At 35.2% G+C, this 19976-nt stretch overlaps 1 protein-coding gene and 1 long non-coding RNA gene across 2 annotated transcripts in view; both read left to right on the top strand.

Moving 5' to 3' along the window:
- The first annotated feature begins 330 nt into the window (after positions 1-330).
- On the top strand, positions 331-785 carry LOC130230264 (uncharacterized). Its single transcript, XR_008837937.1, has 3 exons — positions 331-513; positions 622-658; positions 774-785. It is a non-coding gene; the product is annotated as an uncharacterized LOC130230264 (long non-coding RNA).
- A 2077-nt stretch (positions 786-2862) lies between these two features.
- tnnt2b (troponin T type 2b (cardiac)) overlaps positions 2863-19976 on the top strand; it is a 31127-nt gene continuing 14013 nt past the window's right edge. Inside the window, exons 1-7 of the mRNA XM_056460756.1 lie at positions 2863-2877; positions 7330-7486; positions 13307-13402; positions 16129-16155; positions 16314-16335; positions 16423-16483; positions 17853-17969. Of these exons, the coding sequence (XP_056316731.1) occupies positions 2863-2877; positions 7330-7486; positions 13307-13402; positions 16129-16155; positions 16314-16335; positions 16423-16483; positions 17853-17969 (495 nt within the window). The remainder of the gene's footprint in view (positions 2878-7329; positions 7487-13306; positions 13403-16128; positions 16156-16313; positions 16336-16422; positions 16484-17852; positions 17970-19976) is intronic.

Genomic DNA, 19976 nt, shown 5'->3' with positions numbered 1-19976 from the left:
GAGAGAGAGAGAGAGAGAGAGAGAGAGAGAGAGAGAGAGAGAGAGAGAGAGAGAGAGAGAGAGAGAGAGAGAGAGAGAGAGAGAGAGAGAGAGAGAGAGAGAGAGAGAGAGAGAGAGAGAGAGAGAATTGAAATTTTACAGGATTTTAAATTCTTAAATATTATTATTATTATTTATTATTATTATTATTTAATAATAATTTTGTCTTCAACTGTATTCATCAGTCCAAAACAAGCTCTGAAATCATCATAGAAGCACACACACACACACACACACACACAGTTGTCAGCCGATCTATTAATAAACACAATGCACAACTACAGAGAATGTGTTCGACTATTGTTCATGTATGTGTTCACGTGTGCATGTGTGTGTGTGTTCAGCCCATAAAACACCACATACAGTGTCATGTGATCTTCAGATAACTTATATATCAGTGGGTTTCAGCTTCAACATCAAACAGCCTTCAGCAACACAGTGGAAAATAACATCATCTGACTGAGCTAAAACCAGGTAAGACCATCATCTGCACGTCTCCAGCACAAGCATGATGTGTTTTCAAACGGTGTTGACTGTAAAAGCTGACCGATTCCTCTGTAATCTGCTGTATGTATGAAACAGGTCTTCATCTCAACATGTCAGAGGGCGTTGAGCATGAGTAAGTCATTAAAGAGGATTTTCATAAGAATGAATGCATGCAAGTTTATCTGGAGCTTGGTCAATCATGCATTTATTTAAATAATCCTCCTTTTTTGTTTTGTTTTTTCAATCAGAAAGCAAGAGGGTGAGTTTTTATCTTCTGTTAATAATAAATCTGCATGGATTTATTACAGTCAGGTCTAAAACGATTAATACTCTCTATAGAGCCAGTGTTAATCTCACACTGTAAAAAAAATCATCCTGATTTCCTTGAATTTTTAAACTGAATCAAATTAACAATTTGAGTCCATTGAACTTATATTATGTTAAACTGACTTAAAACAGCTTGCATAACTCATATAATTAAGTTAGAACATGATTAACTTAGTTTAATAAGTTAAAACGGCCTAAAAACATACGCTGTCAGGACAAATTGATCATATAATTTTAAAAGTGCAAATAAAATACCCAAAATATTCAAAATATAGTGTTGAAATGAAAATGTATAAGTAATATTATTATTTAGATAATGTACATCAAAAACATTGTTGACAAAGCATACTGAATTCTACATAAAAGTCATAATTATGACATTAGTTACAATTATAACATTAAAACTAGAAGAGAAAAATAAGTTGTACACTTACTAAAAAATAAACCAATCACTTATTGAATCTGTCCTTATTTTTAACATTGTAGCCTGGTTTAACTCCCTCTGTGTTAAAAGAAAAAATAAACTTTTAAGGTTAGGAAACGTAGAGAGTAAAATAATTGGTGAGAGACAAACACCTCTCACTAATTTATTTATAGCAGCGACAAAAATAAAGAACCTCCACTATTGTGCAAGACTCTTCCCATCCTTTACCTCAGTGGCATCCAAACTCAGTCCTGGGTGGCCGGTGTCCTGCAAAGTTAGTTAGGGTTTAGTTCCAACCCCAAGTAGACACCTGAACCAGCTAATCAAGCTAGGTATACTAGAAACTTCCAGGCAGTCATGTTGAAGAAGTTGGAACTAAACTCTGCAGGACACCAGTCCTCCAGGACAGTGTCCGGACACCTCTGCTTTACATGATTCCTTTCAAGAGTTCACACTTAGCTGATGATTCATCAAAAGCTTGTTTGGCATGCTGTCCCGGGAGAGAGCCCCGAGCTCAAGGGATCCTCGAGCCCGGGGCTTCCTCCCGTTTGCAGAGCGAGAGGGGAGCCTGAGCTCGGTGGATCTCAGAACTCCCCGTCTGCTAAGGGAACACGTGAGGAAGAAAGGGGGCTAGACAAATGCTTGATTGTTATGCATGATGACACAGAGAGAATATACGAACTCCTCACAGAAACACTGACCGACCTGGCAGGACCAGGGCTGGCAGTGTTCTTGTTGTGGGGCTAACAGTGTTAACCACTGGGCCTCCGTGCCGCCCGATCTATAGTGAAGGAGGAAAATGGGGAGGAAGGAGGGTTTCTTCCAAACGAAGATACAGTGGACTGAAGACTGTGGTTATTTATAGTTGCTTATGGCTCATATGATTGGATGATACTGATTAGCTGAATACGAGACCGGCTGTGATAAATCATAAGCACGTGATCCTCTCGAAATTAGTTTATAAATAAACCTCACTTAAGTTACTTCCGTCTGGTCCCTTTAGCAAAAAAAGACATTTATTTCCACTGTCATTGGTTTTTAAATAGGATTTATAAAAATATTTGTGTGAGTGTGTTTATGTTGTTGTTGTTGTTGTGTGTGTGAGAGCCTATGTCTAAAGACAATTGTCTAACCCAGGGGCGTCGCTAGACCGAATTCACTGGGGCACGTGCCCCAGTGAAAATCTCCAGTGCCCCAGTAAATGCATTGAGATATGATTTACTTCATACGCAAGTGTATTTATTAAGAGTGGCAATTCCGAAATAAAGACGTTATTCTCTATGTGCAACCGAACCAACGCTGGTGAAAGCAATGTAATCAAAAAGCAGACTGAAGCATCTCCGCGTGTGCGCAGAGAACACGCGCGCCTCTCGCACGCGCGCGCTGCTCTTCTTCTGCGAGTCCCGGTAGTTAACATGCGCGCCAAAAAAGCAGGCTGCTTGTTACGCGCCGCTCATGCGTTGTAAAACCAGCGTAACAGCCTTTTTTGTCTTGCAAGTGGACAAAACCAAAGTTTAAACAATATGACGGTGATCTTACTAAGCATGCCTCCTGATAGATTTATTTGTATGAAGCAAAAAGGAGGTATGAGGAGTCAGGAGGTAAGACTTAACAAACCTAATTATCTGCCATGTGTCAAGTCTACAACAGTTAATTCTATAACACATCTTTTTTTGTCTATAGAGAATTGTCTATAGACTTTCATTCAAATTAAATTAATATTTATGCAAAAGTAATTTCTTAAATGATCTTAGCATCACTCCAGTTGTCTTAACATTGTTTTCCAGTTACAATTAAGATTATTTTGAAGAATAATTGTATAATAATAAGAATAATTTTATTTATAATAAATATAATATACATAAAAGTTTTCTTATTATTATACAATTATTCTTCAAAATAATAGTGAATAATAGTGTATTTATATATATATATATAAATACGGGGTGGAGGGGGTTGGGTACGTGCCCCAGTAGAGCTTTATGTCTAGCAACGCCCCTGGTCTAACCCCTGTGGGATAGACAATAAATTGAACTGAATTAAAATGAAATTAAAAGAAAGTGAAAAAATAAGTGAAAATAGGTTGTTTATTAAGTGATGATTAAATAAGCAATATTTCTATTTTAATAATGTTCATCAAAAATGTTATAAAGCAACCTAACATATTGAATTCTGACATGAAAGTCATAATTATGACATAAAAAGTTACATTTGTTACATTTATTAATTTTGTTTTTACATTAAAAATAAGTGAAAAGTATAACACAGTTTTGTTTGCTAAAGTAAATAATAATTCTGCTATTAAAAAATTATAATTATGACATGAACAAACTTAATTTCACATTTTAGAATCCCATTTCCGTCACCAGAAAAATAAATCAGGCTTTGGTAAATAATTACTGACATAAAAGTCCAAATCAATTTATGAGATTAAATATCATTACTGACATTAACAGTCATAAAAGGCCATTTTGTTATAATTTAGACTTTTAAAGGATATTTTGACCCATATGTCATACTTTGGACTTTTTTTTTCATAATTACTTTATGACTCAATTTTTTCTTCTGTGGCAGTAATGGATTTCCACACCTTTTTTCACTTTCATTAATATTTTCAATATAATAATCTTTACAATTTTTTAACACTGAATTTTATACAATTATAATAGTTGAAAACGTAACTAAATACTTCTGATTTATGTAATTATTGGGATTTATTCAAGTATATTCTTATTGTATGCACTGTAAAAACATTAAATGACCAATATGTACGGTGGACGAGAGAGCTTAACGCGGTGAAATTTAAGAAAGCACATGCAATTACAAAAAACACCACGATCTTCATCAATTTGACAGCACACGTGTTGCCAATTTTCACAACACAAACAACTGAAAAAACGAGCAGCAATTGGTCACAATACAAACATTATTAAAACACACTTCACACACACAACACAAACATTAATAACACAACACAAAAGAAATGTTTTAAAGAGACCCTAAAACATTCTTTAGGCTAATAAATACAGGTATCGGGTAAAAAAACCAACAAAAAAACAACTCACCTTTCAAAGTTCGCCTACAACTTCAACGGTATCCGTCATGTTGTTGGGTCCCCTTGAAACCCCTTGCTGGTGTTTTTTGTAATTGCATATGTTTTCTTAAATTGCAGCATGTTAAGCTTTCTCTGCCCTCATAATTAAACTTAAACTTAAGTTAAGCATGTTAAGCTACATATTTAAAGTCAGCTTAAATTAAATCGACTTATAAGGTTAATTTGATTCAACTTAAAATTTGGGCGCTCTGTCATAATTATAATTTTATGACACTTTTTTTTTGTCAGAAAAAATAATTAATATTTTCAATATCATAATCTTTAATAATTACCTCTGAATGTTTTATAGTATAATTGCGTTTTATGTATTTATGGTGATTAATTAAAGTATCTTCTTTCTATATGCACTGTAAAAACACATTTAGCTACGCATTTTAAGTCAGCTTAAATTAAATTGACTCATAAGGTTAATTTGATTCAACTTAAAATTTAGACTTTTTGTCATAATTATAATTTTATAACACTTTTTTCTTCTGTGGCAGAAATAGATTTTCACACTTTTTTTCCATTTTGATTTATATTTTGAATATCATAATCTTTAATAACTACATACCTCTGAATGTTTCTATTGTACACTTCTGATTTATGTAATTATTGTGATTTATTCAAGTATATTCTTTAAAAATGTCTGAAAAAACATGATACGATCAACATGTCATGACACCATAGGTTTTTAGGTTAATTATAAATTATTAAACTAAGTTAATCATGTTTCTGACTTGAGTTTTAAACTACACATTTTAAGTCAGCTTAAATCAAATTGATTCATAAGGTTAATTTGATTTAACTTAAAAATTGAAGGCAACCGTTGATTTTTTACAGTACAGATGTATGTTTTTACACCACTTCTCCACACAGATATGACTAATCTGCAGTTTTAGTGTGCACACGTGTGTATGTGTGTTATCAACTTCATGAATGCGTTGTGGTGGTTTCATTGAAAACTTAATATTCCTAACTACGTTCTTGCATGAACCTACAGGTGGACAATGTTATTTAAAGAGTCCATTACTTAGAGGCACAAATGACACACTGTTAAAAATATGGTATTTACATTTACAACACTGATTCTCTTGCTGTATATGTATTTACAACATTTTATGAAATATTTACTCTAAAGCATGCAGTAATTGTCACAATGCAACCTTAAAATACAGTAACAAACTGCAGAGCTGTCTCACAGTAATATACAGTTCATATTCACTGAAAAAAGTGTTGTATGCAAAACTGTTGCAAACAATTAATTTAAGTTGAATTTAAACAAACAAATTAAATTGAGCAATGTTCAACTTAATTTGTTTGTTTAAATTCAGCCCAAATAAATTGTTTGCAACCATTTAACGTAAAAAAATCTAGTAAATCCAAGGAATCATCTTTGAATAATTGTTTTCAGTGCAGTTAAATACAGTGTAATTTACAAAAATCGTTAACAAAAATCGTCTTCTGCTTGCAAATGAACCATTTGAAGTTTAAATTATTAGCTTTTCCGTATTTTTTTCAAATATTTCCTCAGTGCTGTATAATGAAGAGAAGGCATTTTAAAAACCGAATACACTGTAAAAAATGTAATAACAAAAAGTCAAGACAACCAAAATGTAAAGTTATTTAAAAAGTTATTTTAATAAGTTATACAGGTTTCAACTCATTTTTAAGCTGTACAAAGTTTAACTTAATATTGTTAGTCAGTTTGATTGAAGTTGAGATGACTAGAAAAGTTAATTTGCTTCAACTAAAAAAATTAAGGCAGCAAGAATTTTAATTTTACCGTGTACAGTAGTGTAATAACTAATATCACAAATTTATTTTGTCATGGCACTTATTTCCATTAAGCCACGGTTGTTAAAAACAGGACTAACGTTATCTGTGAAAAACTAAAAATGTCAATAGCAAAATTTCTCTGGCCCACAAAATCAGCTTTTGCTGGTCCCAGATCCCGCATTGAATTACGATACATGACTGGATCTAGTCTGGGTTCCAGACAAGGGCCAAACATGGACCATATCTGGGCCAAGTCTCAGCCAAGTTTATAAATCAATACTGGGCCTGAACTGGGTCAGATATGTCAGCCTGATCTCACGAGAAAACGTAAGTATTTTACGTTTTGACAGTTTAGTGGCTAATTCGAACGAATTCGAAATGGTACGATTTTAAAAAGGAGGCGTGGCACCTAACCCCGCCCCTAAACCCAACCGTCATTGGAGGATGAGCAAATGGTACTAAATTATATGAATTAGATCGTACGAATTAGCCACTAAAAAAAAAGTTACGAATTGCCGTGAGATTGTGTTGGATATGTTGGTGTGTCACAACTGCAATGAAACTGATAAACCCATGAAGCATTGCAGTTTAGGTGCGCTATAGACGTAGAATTTATTTATCATTTATCATAAATAATTAAAATGTATTTAAATGTGGGTCAAGATAGGCCAAACTTATCTGGCCCACATGTCAGTTTTTAACATCTGGGCCAAATTTGACATACAGTATGGCAGTAATCAGTAATCTTGTCTGCCGCCTTAAAGACTGTGCTACCTCTGCCAAAACTGGGCCGTGTTTGGCCCGCATGCTATATGCCAGTGTGCCGGATGAATGCCTGCTGTGCCAGTTTTATGCCAAATCTGGGTCATAATTATTTGCTACCTGGGAAGTGTCTTAGAAGCTCATTTATGCTTCATCTAAAACTCCACATTTACAATGCCTCTTAGTCGCTGACATTATCTTCAGCAGATATGATGTTAAATCTCTAATGGCGGACGGCTGCTTCTCACTCAGGGCTGTTTATGCTAATGAGGGAGAGATGGTCACTAGTGGGCGGAGCTTCCCCCCTCTTATGACACCTACAATTAATTCATTTTTATCATTAGAAGCTGGTTATATTCACACATTGTTGCCACATAACTGTGTTTAAACCTCTTATACAAGTGATTTTAAATTATAGGTCCCTTTAAAGTGTTCTCAGGGTAGTTTGAGTTCAGGCATTCCAGTGACCGTGAGTAAGAAAGCTCTCTGTGTTTTCTCTGTTGAGAAGAGCGTTTGTTCACAGCACAAAGCCCATCTCAGTCTTTCCTTCTCCTGGCGGCTCAATCGGGAGTCAGGTTTCCTCTCTGTGGATTCGGTTTGATTCCTGAGCTTTGACTCTGATACCCGAGTTAAATGTTAGTCACTACAGAGAACGAGGCTGACGTCAACAAAACACTGATTTTCAGTACAACCTGTCCCTTCGTGCTGCAGGATTTGGGGTTTATGCTACTAAAAACAGACTGGTACTGGGTTGCAGCTGGAAGGGCATCCGCTGTGTAAAACATATGCTGGATAAGTTGGCCGTTCATTCCGCTGTGGCGACCCCTGATGAATAAAGGGATTAAGCCAAAGGAAAATTAATAAATGAATATATTTATTCTGTGTACATACAAGTTTATCATTCACAAATACTGTATATCAGTGGTTCTCAAACTTTTTCACCAAGTACCACCTCAGAAAAAATTGTCTCTCTAAGTACCACCAGAATGACCATTATTGAAAGACAGTAGCGTAGCAGGCGTAATTAAGCAGCTAAAGCTCTGAACAGTTCAAAAACTAGGCAAATTAACTCCTATTATTATGAATATTTATTATTGTCAGCCACTTAAAACATTATAAATAGTTTAAACATTAACACTGTACACTCTCAGAAATAAAGGTACAGGAGCTGTCACTGGGGCAGTACCTTTTCAAAAGGTACATATTTGTACCTGAAGAGTCCATATTGGTACCTCAAAGGTACATTTTAGGTGCATTTGGGTATTGATATGTACCTTTGAGGTACCACTAAGGACTTTTTAGGTACAAATATGTACCTTTTGAAAAGGTACTGCCCCAGTGACAGCTCCTGTACCTTTATTTCTGAGAGTGTACTGTGCACACAGGCAAAAAAAAATGTTTGAATTAAAATGAACTTCTAACAGTTCATTAAAAACGGCACTGTTCTTAAGTGAAAAGAAAACTGCTGTACTTAAATGTAAAGTATTAACATATAGTAGCCTATTCATCAAAACCTGGAAATGTTCTGTGGACCTCATAAATATAGACTGTACCGTATGTCATCATATTCATATATAAACTCTTTTTGATAAATTTTGAAATAGATGTCACATGTACAGTTGAAGTCAGAATTATTAGCTCACCTAAATTATTAGCTCCCTGAAGATTTCTTCAACACATTTGTAAACATGATAGTTTTAATAACTCATCTCTAATAACTGATTTATTTGATCTTTGCCATGATGACAGTAAATAATATTTGACTAGATATTTTTCAAGACACTTCTATACAGCTTAAAGTGACATTTAAAGGCTTAACTAGGCTAATTAGGTTAACTAGGCAGGTTAGGGTAATTAGGCAAGTTATTGTATAACGATGGTTTGTTCTGTAGACTATCGAAAAAGAAATATAGCTTAAAGGGGCTAATAATTTTGACCTTAAAATGGTGTTTAAAAAATTAAAAACTGCTTTTATTCTAGCCGAAACAAAACAAATAAGACTTTCTCCAGAAGAAAAATATTATCAGACATACTGTGAAAATTTCCTTGCTCTGTTAAACATCATTTGGGAAATATTAAAAAAAAAAAAAAAAAAAAAAAAAAAAAAAACACTAACATTAACTTGTATTTTAAATATATGATTTGGATTTACATATTTAAATTAGATCTGCTTACTGCGCATTAGAGTAGGCTTCGTGTGTCAGAAAAGCAAGTCATTAAACCATACCTGTCAACATTGGGATATAAAAATACGTGATACGCCCTCAGCAACCATCACAAATACGGGAAGTAGATTCGCTTTAAATGATAGAATACATAACAAACATTAGAAAATTGAAAATAAAAGGTTTAGCCTGTTAAAATGAATTTACTGATCACATCGGTGTGATTGTACACTGAAAAAAGTCTTGCATGCAGAACTGTTGCAAACAATTTATTTGTGTTGAATTTAAACAAGCAAATTAAATTTAATAATGTTCAACTTAATTTGTTTGTTTAAATTCAGCCCAAATAAATTGTTTACAACCACTTAACATAAAAAATTGAGTAAATCCAAGGAATCATCTTTGAATAATTTTTTTCAGTGTATGTGTCTAAGGGTTAAAAGTGTGTTCATTTTTATTTTACTTTAATTATTCAGCAATTCCTCCACGTACCACTAGAAGGAAGCTTGCGTACCACTAGTGGTACAAGTACCACAGTTTGAGAACCACTGCTGTATATCACTTGTTCTAATACTAGTTATACTGGTTTCCAACCCATGTATTCCTCCTTTCTGACATAAAAAAATGCAATAATTACTCATATAATATCATATTAAAAAAAACAGATCAAATGTATGTGTGTGTGTGTGTGTGTGTGTGTGTGTGTGTGTGTGTGTGTGTGTGTGTGTGTGTGTTGGACTAATCTGCGGGTGGAGTATCACTTTTTCCCAAATGCATTATGTAATATATTTGAGTGACATCATTCCTGAATCTAATCCTCCTAAAGCCGCTTAATGTGCATTTAAGGCAAGACACCGCAGGTTAATACAGTAAAACAAATGAACCAATAATTATCACTATTCTTTGCCAGTTGATTGATATGCAGAAACTCCACTGCTATCGGCACGATTGGTAAAAGTGAGAACAGAAAGCAGCGATTTCTTCATGTTAATCTTTTGGCTGAAATATTAATAATAAACTGACATTGAGGACGAATAATTGCAAACACATCACAATTGTATCAAACAATTTCTTTCTAAAACGTACAGCTGAAGCTAAAGGTATTAGCCCTTCTGTGAAATTAAAGTATTTCCCAAGTAATGTTGATCAGGGAGAAGATTTTTCAACACATGATAGTTTTTCTTGTTTCATTCATTCACTCATTCATTTTCCTTCCGCTTAGTCCCTTTCAAGAGTTCACACTTAGCTGATGATTGATAATAAAGCTTGTACGGTGTGCTGTCCCGGGAGAGAGCCCTGAGCTTATAAGATCTTCGAGCCTTGGGCTCCCTCCCGTTGCAGGGCGAGAGGGGAGTTTGAGCTCAGGTAGATCTCGACGACTCCCCCTCCTGCTTAGTGTAGCTAACATAGACTGTAAAATATATGGACGGAGCATCCGTGACGTCACCCATAGGTTTCTGAACACTGCAAAAGAAGCTACTAGTAGGCGCGGCCAACCGTCGCCATTTTGTTCGCGCGTCATCGCACCCACGGCGGAATACCAAATAAGGGCAAAGAGGCGGAGAGTGGGCGGAGCTACAGACGCCTGCTGGCACTTTGCTTAGACCTAGCAGACAGACTTTACTTTGTGAGAAACGCTTAATACTTTATTAACTGCGACTCGTTTGTGTTCTGACCACATGTGCTTGGCTGTACACTATATCAATAAAGTGTTTAGACTTTTCAAAACACTGTAGTAATACAGTGAGCCACTAAACATTGTTCTTATGACGTTTTTCTACAGGAGGAAAACGCGAATTACTTCCAAACACTTCAAATATAGTCTGTGTTAGTAAATGCAAGAATATTGATGAAATCCAGCATAACACTATGACAACGCTTCAGATGACTGTTCTAGAGCCTACAGCTAATCAATCTGGCACATTCTGGAGTGCTTTATGGGTCTAAAGAAAAATATTAATGATAAATGATCTTAAATAAAACAAATACATTTATAGAGATCATATACAAGTATATAACTTTACTCACATGGGAAACGAGGCCACGTGAATGGTTTGTGAGCACAATTAAGTGCACACAGCATCCCATATCATCTGATAATTGTAAGAAATAAGTCCAAAAGGCAGCTGACTGTGTAAAGCCACATAATCAGAACAAAAATACGATGAATATGCCGAGATCAGTGGCTAATGTGCCGGATTCAGCTGAGGTGAAGTGACTGCGACCAGCGAGACCTAGCTGTCACTCAAGTGGCCACGCCCTTAATTATGCAAACTTAATATAACCTAATATAAAGGAAATGGAGGAGTTATAAAAAAATTCACCCCCCTCACAGTTGTCATGAAGGGTAATAATAGCTATATGACCCAAAATCGTTCTTTGTACCAGGCTGTAAACACCTTTTTTTCTGTTGTAAAATTGGCCATTCTAACAGTGGGCTCAATTGCAACTTGCTCTATTATGGAGCCAGGACTAGCGGAATTTTGATGAATTGCAGTTTCAGTTACTTCCGTATTGGCTTCCCGAGAGAGAGCGGGAGGTTGCCGCTTGGTAGCTAAGTGTCAGATATGGATGCTGAGAAGGTGTACTCGGAGCTTGGCTAAAATATTTTGTATTAATTGTTAAGGGTGCTTGTTTTTGAACTGTGGGAGGAAACCGGAGGACCCGGGGAAAAGCCACGCGAGCACGAGGAGAACGAGCAAAACTCTGCACAGAAATGTCACTGGGTTTGGAAAGGAATTAAACCTGGGGCATTCCTGCTGTGAGGCAATAGCCCTAATCACTGGCATCCGTGTCACCCGTTTGAAAGAAGGGAAAGTAGGGTTGGGTGGGGGGGGAGGGGGGTTTCTTCAAGACGAAGATATTGAGATGAGAAAAGTCTGGTTATATATATATATATATATATATATATATATATATATATATATATATATATATATATATATATATATATATATATATATATATATATATATATATATATTTATATATATATGAGCTAAAGTTGGAACAGCTGTGAACAATCTTAAGCACGTGATCCTCTCGAAATTTGTTTATAAATAAACTTCACTTATTAATCAGGGATTCCCACAGCGGAATGAACCGCCACCTTATCCAGCATATGTTTTACACAGCGGATTCCCTTCCAGCTGCAAACCTGTACTGGGAAACATCCATACACACTCATCCACACACATACATTACGGCCAATATAGTTTATTCAATTCACCTATAGCGCATGTGTTTGGACTGTGGGGGAAACCGGAGCACCCGGAGGAAACCCACGCCAACACAGGGAGAACATACAAACTCCACACAGAAAAGCCAACTGACCCAGTCGGGACTCGAACCAATGACCTTCTTGCTGTGAGGCGAAAGTGCTAACCACTGAGCCACCGTGCCACCCCAGTTCGTAATATTTAATTTTTCAAGATATAGTATTCAGCTTAAAAAGTGTAAACTACAGGTTTATAGATTTGTTTATATAATTTCTCACTCTATAATTTTGATAATACTGCAAGACAGTCATAAAAAAAATATTCACAATTTTTATAGAATAAAATGTTGCACATAATCAGGCAAGTTATGTATGAAAATGTAAAAACTTTCACAATATAGATGAATAAAACAGGAGAAGGTTTTAAAAGTGCAGGAGAAAAAAAAATATTGTGAGAAAACAGCCTTTACAAATATGTAGTTTCCCAGCAGGCATAAGTCACAAGGTGTTAATTTTAGGTTAGATTTAGGTTGTGACATCAGGTGACCAAAATCCAACATCGAGCCAACATCTTAAACCAACGTCATATTGACGTCAAATACTGACATTTATTCATCAGGTATGGCAACCAAAATCCAACGTCTGATAGACATCATATTAGTAACGTCCACACAATGTCAAGCTGTAAAATCATTAGACGTTGATATTTGGTTGATTTTAGGTTGGACGTTGGACAATGACGTCAGCCTGACATTGGGTTCTGACGTCAACCCGATTTTCATATCCAAACAAAATCCAACATCTTCACGACATTGGGGTACAACGTCAATCTGATGTCATGTTGACATCCTGTGCCTGTTAGAATAAGTCAAATCTGTAGAAGCTAATTCATAAAGTGCCTAAGTAAACTAATTAATAAAGTAAAAATTATTAAAATAAAAAACAACAGCAACATTTTAAAGTGTATTTGGTATGTTTACAGGTGCATGAAAATGTGTGCGTGTTTGCATGAGTGTGTGTCTGTGTGTGTGTGTGTGCAGTTTCTTCTTATGCTTCTGCTTATGCTTCATCAGATGAGCTTCGGGAGGAGGAGGAGGAGGAGGAAGAAGGTAGAGCCGCTGCTATTGTGCTAATGCTATTGCTAAAGCTATGCTAATAATCAATCACATATGCCATTATGAGTGCAGAATAATGATATTGTGAAGTTTGTGTCTGTCCCAAAATAAAAACAAACAGCTTTTTTTACAATATCAAATATTAATCATCCATAAACAATTAAAACATTTCCAAAATAGCAACCAAAATTGATTAATGAATTCAATTAATCATGACATTATGAAGTTCATTCATTTATTCGTTGGTTTTCTTTTCGGCTTAGTCCCTTTATTAATTCGGGGTTGCCACAGCGGAATGAACCACCAACTTATCCAGCATATGTTTTCTGCAGCGGATGCCCTTCCAGCCTTAACCCATCTCTGGGAAACATCCACACACACTCACTCACACTCATACACTACGGACAATTAGCCTACCTAATTCACCTGTACCGCATGTCTTTGGACTGTGGGGGAAACCGGAGCACTTAGAGGAAACCCACGCGAACGCAGGACAGCTGCTGCGCCATTGCGAAGTTCAATAAAATAAAATATATTTTCCTCACATAGTAGATTATAAACATATATTTAGGGTGGCTCGGTGGCTAAGTGGTTAGCACTTCTTACAGCATAAAGGTCGCTGGTTCGAGCCCCGGCTGGGTCAGTTGGCATTTCTGTGTGGAGTTTGCATTGCGTGTTGGCGTGGGTTTCCTCCGGATGCTCCGGTTTCCCCCACAGGTCCAAGGACATGAGCTATATGCGAATTGGGTAGGATAAATTGTCCGTAGTATACATGATGTGTGAATGAGTGTGTATGGATGTTTCCCAGTGATGGGTTGCAGCTGGAAGGGCATCCGCTGCGTAAAACATATGCTGGATAAGTTGGCGGTTCATTCCGCTGTGGCGACCCTATATTAATAAAAGGACTAAGCCGAAAAGAAAATGAATGAATGGATGGATGAGTTACTTATACTCTCACCTTACCTATACTGTTTATAAGTTATCTAATGAAAATATTTATTGAAGTAGATTTCATGAATATGCTTTACAAAGCGAATACTCTTTCAATCTTTCCTCTTTAAGTTCATTAAAGGGCACATAGTTTACCTCTTTTTTATGATTTAATATTAATATTATGGTTCTTCTGAGTGTGCCAGTTTAGGTTCAGTTCAAAACACAATTCAGATTTTTTTATTATAATGTGTTAAAAAGTGTCATGTTGGGGGCGTGTCCACAGTTCGCTGATTTATGGGTGTGTTGCTTCACATGTAAATTAGTTTCGGCTTCCCGCCAACGTAACAAGGGGGCGGGGCCATGAGCTCACCCGCTCTGCGTTTGCAACAGAGTCTGACAGGCAGACAGAGAAAAAGCTGGAGTGAGATGATCAGCATTCAGTCGTACATGTATGACTCGGACACAGACCAAGCAGAGAGTACAAAATCATTTGTGTCTTTGTACAGTTTTACAGCCAACTGTGTGCTAGTTTATAGTTCCGAGCTTGTACACCGAGACTAATAACCACGCACACTGAATTAACTTTGACTGAGGCACCGGATGTGCCCCTCGAAGACGCGACACGGCACACCAGACACTCTCTGTGGCAAATACATGAAGTGTCCCGAATCGTCGCGCATCGCATTTTTGAATTCTAAACATAGGTTTCTGCAGCGGTCCGTGGCGCCCAGCCGTCGACTTGAGTGTACCCTGATAGAAACCGATGTTTAGAATACTAAAACGCATGCTAGTTAAGATCACAGGGAGCTTCTGGGATCGCGAGAAATGCAAACGACTGAAGTAAAAGGTAGACTCAATGAGAAGTACACATGTTTGCAAACCTACCTAAAGATACAACCAATAATTCCGATTAGAGCGATAATGTGGAGAATATTGATCTTGTGTTGAGCCCAATGAGCCCTTGCATCTAAAAATAGAGCTAGTGTGTTCCTTTAGTGATATCGCTTCGACTCACGCTGAAAATGGCGGACGTGAATCAACAAACTGAGGATATGATGACGCGCCTGTCAATCAATATTGGTGGGCGGGGGGACCGCTCTCCTACGTCAGGTAGCGGTCGGTTTGAAAACCGCTCCAATTGGTCCACCGTTTTTTATGTTGTTAAATTGAAAAAAAAAAGGACTGGGTGTGCTTTTATCACCCCAATATGACAGTCTATACACCATACATGCACATATGGCTGTCCAAACAGCTTGAAAAGTAGATTTTTTACCATAGGTGCCCTTTAATAAGCTAAATTCAGACTTCTTTAATTATTTTAATGATTTCACTAAGTTTGAAATCCTTCAAAGTAAATTGTTCTCAGTATGAGTGCTGTAATTATAGAGTGAATAATTCTTTGCAATGTTCACAAATCATGTCTGATGATTCAGAAGACAGACTTTAAAACAATCATGATTTGTTTTCTGTAAATCCTGCTGTTAAAAAAAGGGCTTGTAGAAGCCGCTGGGAAACAAACACCCAGTCCACAAAAGAAAAACAGAAGAATACTATAACAAACAACACCCAATAATTATCAATCATTAAACCAGACGAGACACATTAGGGATGAAGTCAAACTACTGTCTAACTAATGGACAACATTCATCAAACACCTTGTTAACCTGAACAAAACCCGGATTTTCTTGAAGCAAAGATTAAATACCTTTAAGTTGAGATTGTTGTTTCTGATAGCAGACGAGTCTTTCTTTCTTCATTTGCAACATCTTTGTTGTTTTGTGATTCAGATGCTGTGGAAGAACCAGGAGAGGAAGGTAGACATGATCTCTATCAGACCCATTGATAAAAACTGGTTAAACAGTAATGACCTTTGACCCCATTTAAGGAAACAGCGACACCTGACATCTGATTGTGTTTGAGTGATTGTGAAATGTTGTATTTTTTTTTCCCCTGACGCCAAATGGACTGACAGAAGAAACAAAACCAAAGCATAAGTGAGTGAAATTTATAAATATCAAATAACAAATCCACATACACCATTACAATGAATCAAGAACTAATGCTTTGTTGTTGATTATAAGAACCTTTTTGCCACCACACGTGCCTCCCAAAATTCCTGATGGAGAGAAAGTTGATTTTGATGTGAGTATATTGCATCGCTTTATATTTGTTCATTCATTCATTTATTCATTCATTCATTCATTCATTCATTCATTCATTCATTCATTCATTCAATAAACCACTAAATTAAAACTAAATTAAATAAAAAAATGTAAATTAAATTAAATAAAAAAAAATAATGATAAATAGAATAAATAAAAAAAATTTAATAAAATAAATAAAAAATGTAAATAAAAAAATAGAATAAAGTAAAATAAAATAAAATAAAATGAAATGAAATGAAATGAAATGAAATAATGAAATGAAATAAAATAAAATAAAATAAAATAAAATAAATAATAAAATGTAAATAAAAAATAGAATAAATAAAGTAAAATAAAATAAAATAAAATAAAATAAAATTAAATAAAATAAAATAAATAAAAAAATGTAAATAAAACAAAAATAGAATAAATATACTAACACGGGGAGAACATGCAAACTCCACACAGAAACGCCAACTGACTCAGCCGAGGCTCAAACCAGTGACCTAAATTAAATTAAATTAAAATAAACTATAAGGTAAAATAAAATTAATTAAATTAAATTATAAATTAAATTAAATTATAAAATAAATTAAATTAAATTATAAAATTAAATTATAAAATTAAATTATAAAATTAAATTAAATTAAATTAAATTAAAAAATAAAATTAATTATGTTTATGGGTTGGTCTCAAAGAAAAGTCTTTAATTTATAAATGATTAAGTATTATGTAATTGAATTAAAATGTTATTTAATTTTAATTTATATATATTAAAGCATGCACCCGTTTATGGGTTGGACTTAAAGAAAATATAGATTTTTATAAGATGTGCATTAAAATCATTTAATTAATTAACCACGATATATTTATAGCATGCAACTGTTAATGGAATGTGGTTGGAATCAAAGAAAATGTAATGGTTATACAATGTGCATCTGTTAATAGGCTGTATTAAAAAATGGAACGTGTATATACATTAAATTAAATAAACTTATAGAAAGACGTCAATTTGTGCATTATTACATTATTTGTATGTTATTTAAAGAATATAAATGAAGCATAATTTAATATAATTGTATGTATCATATTTATTCATTCACTTCCACTTTATTTACTTTGTAATTTACTTTCTACTGCTGTTTTGCTTTGCATATTTCCTCCTTGTTATCAACCATAAGCTGCAAACGCTTTCGCAATACTAGCATACATTTACTGTCATGGCCATAAATCACTCCGCACCTCCAGTTACTAAACTATCCATGTTATATGGCCTGCACCGCCATAAAACATGTGCTGTGAGTTGTTTTTTTACAGTGCTGCACATTACCAGCATTACTTAATTACTCATAAAAGCGTGTCCTCAGGATATTCACCGCAAACGTATGGAGAAAGACCTGACGGAGCTGCAGACTCTCATTGAGGCTCATTTCGAGAAGAGGAAGAAAGAGGAAGAGGAGCTGATCAACCTCACACAGCGCATCGTGAGACTCACACACAAACACACACACACACTTCAATAGTATCTGGCTGCAGATTTGGACATGCAGTCTCAGACTTACACACATCATATAGAAGAATTACATTATAGGAATTGTTCACCAAAAAAAATGAAAACTTACACGTTATTTATTCACCCTCAAGAGGCTGCAAATCTGTTTGAATTTCTTTATTATGTTAAACACACACACAAAAAGATATTTTGAAGAATGTTGGAAACCGGTAAACTTCCATATAGGAACATAAAAATACCATGGAAGTTAATGGCTGTTTTTTTTCACAATGTTCAGGTGCCTAAAACCTATGGAAGCCCTGAACCGCAAGGTGAAAAAAAAAGCTGTCTTGGTGGTCACAATAATTTAACCCCAAAAAGCCAAAGCAAAGCAAATATTACCAGATTACTATGAAATAATTACAGCACTACACCATACAAAAGAGAGAGATCGACTTAGAATGTAACTTGCCTGTTTTATAATGATTTGATCAGCTGTGGTTTGAAGTTTAAGTTAAGGACTTTTTATAATGCGGTCCTGTCGCCATCTTGTGGTGGAACGTCAACCGTCTTTGCTCTGCTCAGTATGACAGGCTAATGGCCACCGATGCGCTGAATCTCCGAAATGAAATGAATTATTTAAAATAGGCACTGTCCTTATAAATAAACTGCGTATTTGCAATCTAAACAACTACTGTCACGGTTGCAGGTTTGTGCGCTTTCCGGAGTGTCTGTTTTGTCACGTGGGTTTGTTTTGTTTTGGTTGTCCACGTGTATTTGTTATGGTCACGTGTCATGCCGGTACTCAGCTGTTTTGATTAGCTCGACAGCTGAGGTTCATTAGTGTGTCTATATCTGGGCAACAGTTCTATGTTTCCTTGTCAGTTCGTTGTGTTTGCTCATGTATGTCTGTCTGTGCTCAGGACTGTGAGGAGTGTCTGCTGGACCTGATTTCGTCTGTCTGTCTCCCGGTTGCTACCACCCTTACCCCTCGTTCTCTCACTCATTTTTCCCTGTCCTGTCTGATTATTTTGACTGTGTCAAATAAACTTTTTACTTGCATCTTTGGATCCTTCCCCGTACCTTATTACTATGACAACTACATTCTCACCTAAAAAAAGCCCCAAAAGTATGTTATGTTGTCCAACAGCTGCAATATTTGTCAAATTAGTGAGTTTATTCATCTGCTGACACTAGCACAGCAATCAGCCCATCAGACTCGAGAACCAGACAGAACTGTTGTATACATTTACATATATAAATGTAGATTTCGGAATATGTGTAACAAGAAAAAAAACACTCTTTCAGTCTTTCCACTTTTAAGCTCAACAATGTTCAATTCAGAGTGAATGTATTTTTATTTAAAATCTAAACGTTTAAACATGAAACAAAAATGTATAAAATGCGACAAAAGAAACACTTTAAAGTGTATTCAATAAGAGCAAACACTTTGAGAAATGCCAAAAATCAAGTTTTTGTCTGCAGTGTCTCACCTAAATTTATAATAAGTAAACTGAATGATTTCTTGTTGAAATGCCTCTTGTTGTGCAGATAAACATTCTAGATGGCCAGATTTGTTGGTAAACATCAGGACTATATATATATATATATATATATATATATATATATATATATATATATATATATATATATTATAATGATTGCTGAAGGATCACGTGACAATGAAGAGTAATGGTGCTGAAACTATAGCTGAAATGAACATTAAACAATTAAGTTGTATCCAAAAAGCTTAATAATTGTGTTGGTTCAGCTCATTTAGTATAAGTAGTTTACTAGTTTTAATAAATACCTGTAAGTAGTTTGAACTAGCAGCAAAAGTTTTTTTTGAGTGTACTAAAATATACAGTCTAGTATACACTAGAGTTTGCTTCAAAACACTATTATTGACTATAAATTATTACAGAATTTGTTCATGTGGGTTTTGATAAAAGCATCAAACTGAGTATGAGTAAATATTTGACTCGTGCTGTATCTGATA

This window comes from Danio aesculapii, chromosome 6, assembly GCF_903798145.1.
Source record: "Danio aesculapii chromosome 6, fDanAes4.1, whole genome shotgun sequence".
NCBI lineage: Eukaryota > Metazoa > Chordata > Actinopteri > Cypriniformes > Danionidae > Danio > Danio aesculapii.
Note: the sequence above shows the minus strand (reverse complement) of the source record. Positions and strands in the feature narration are given on the sequence as shown.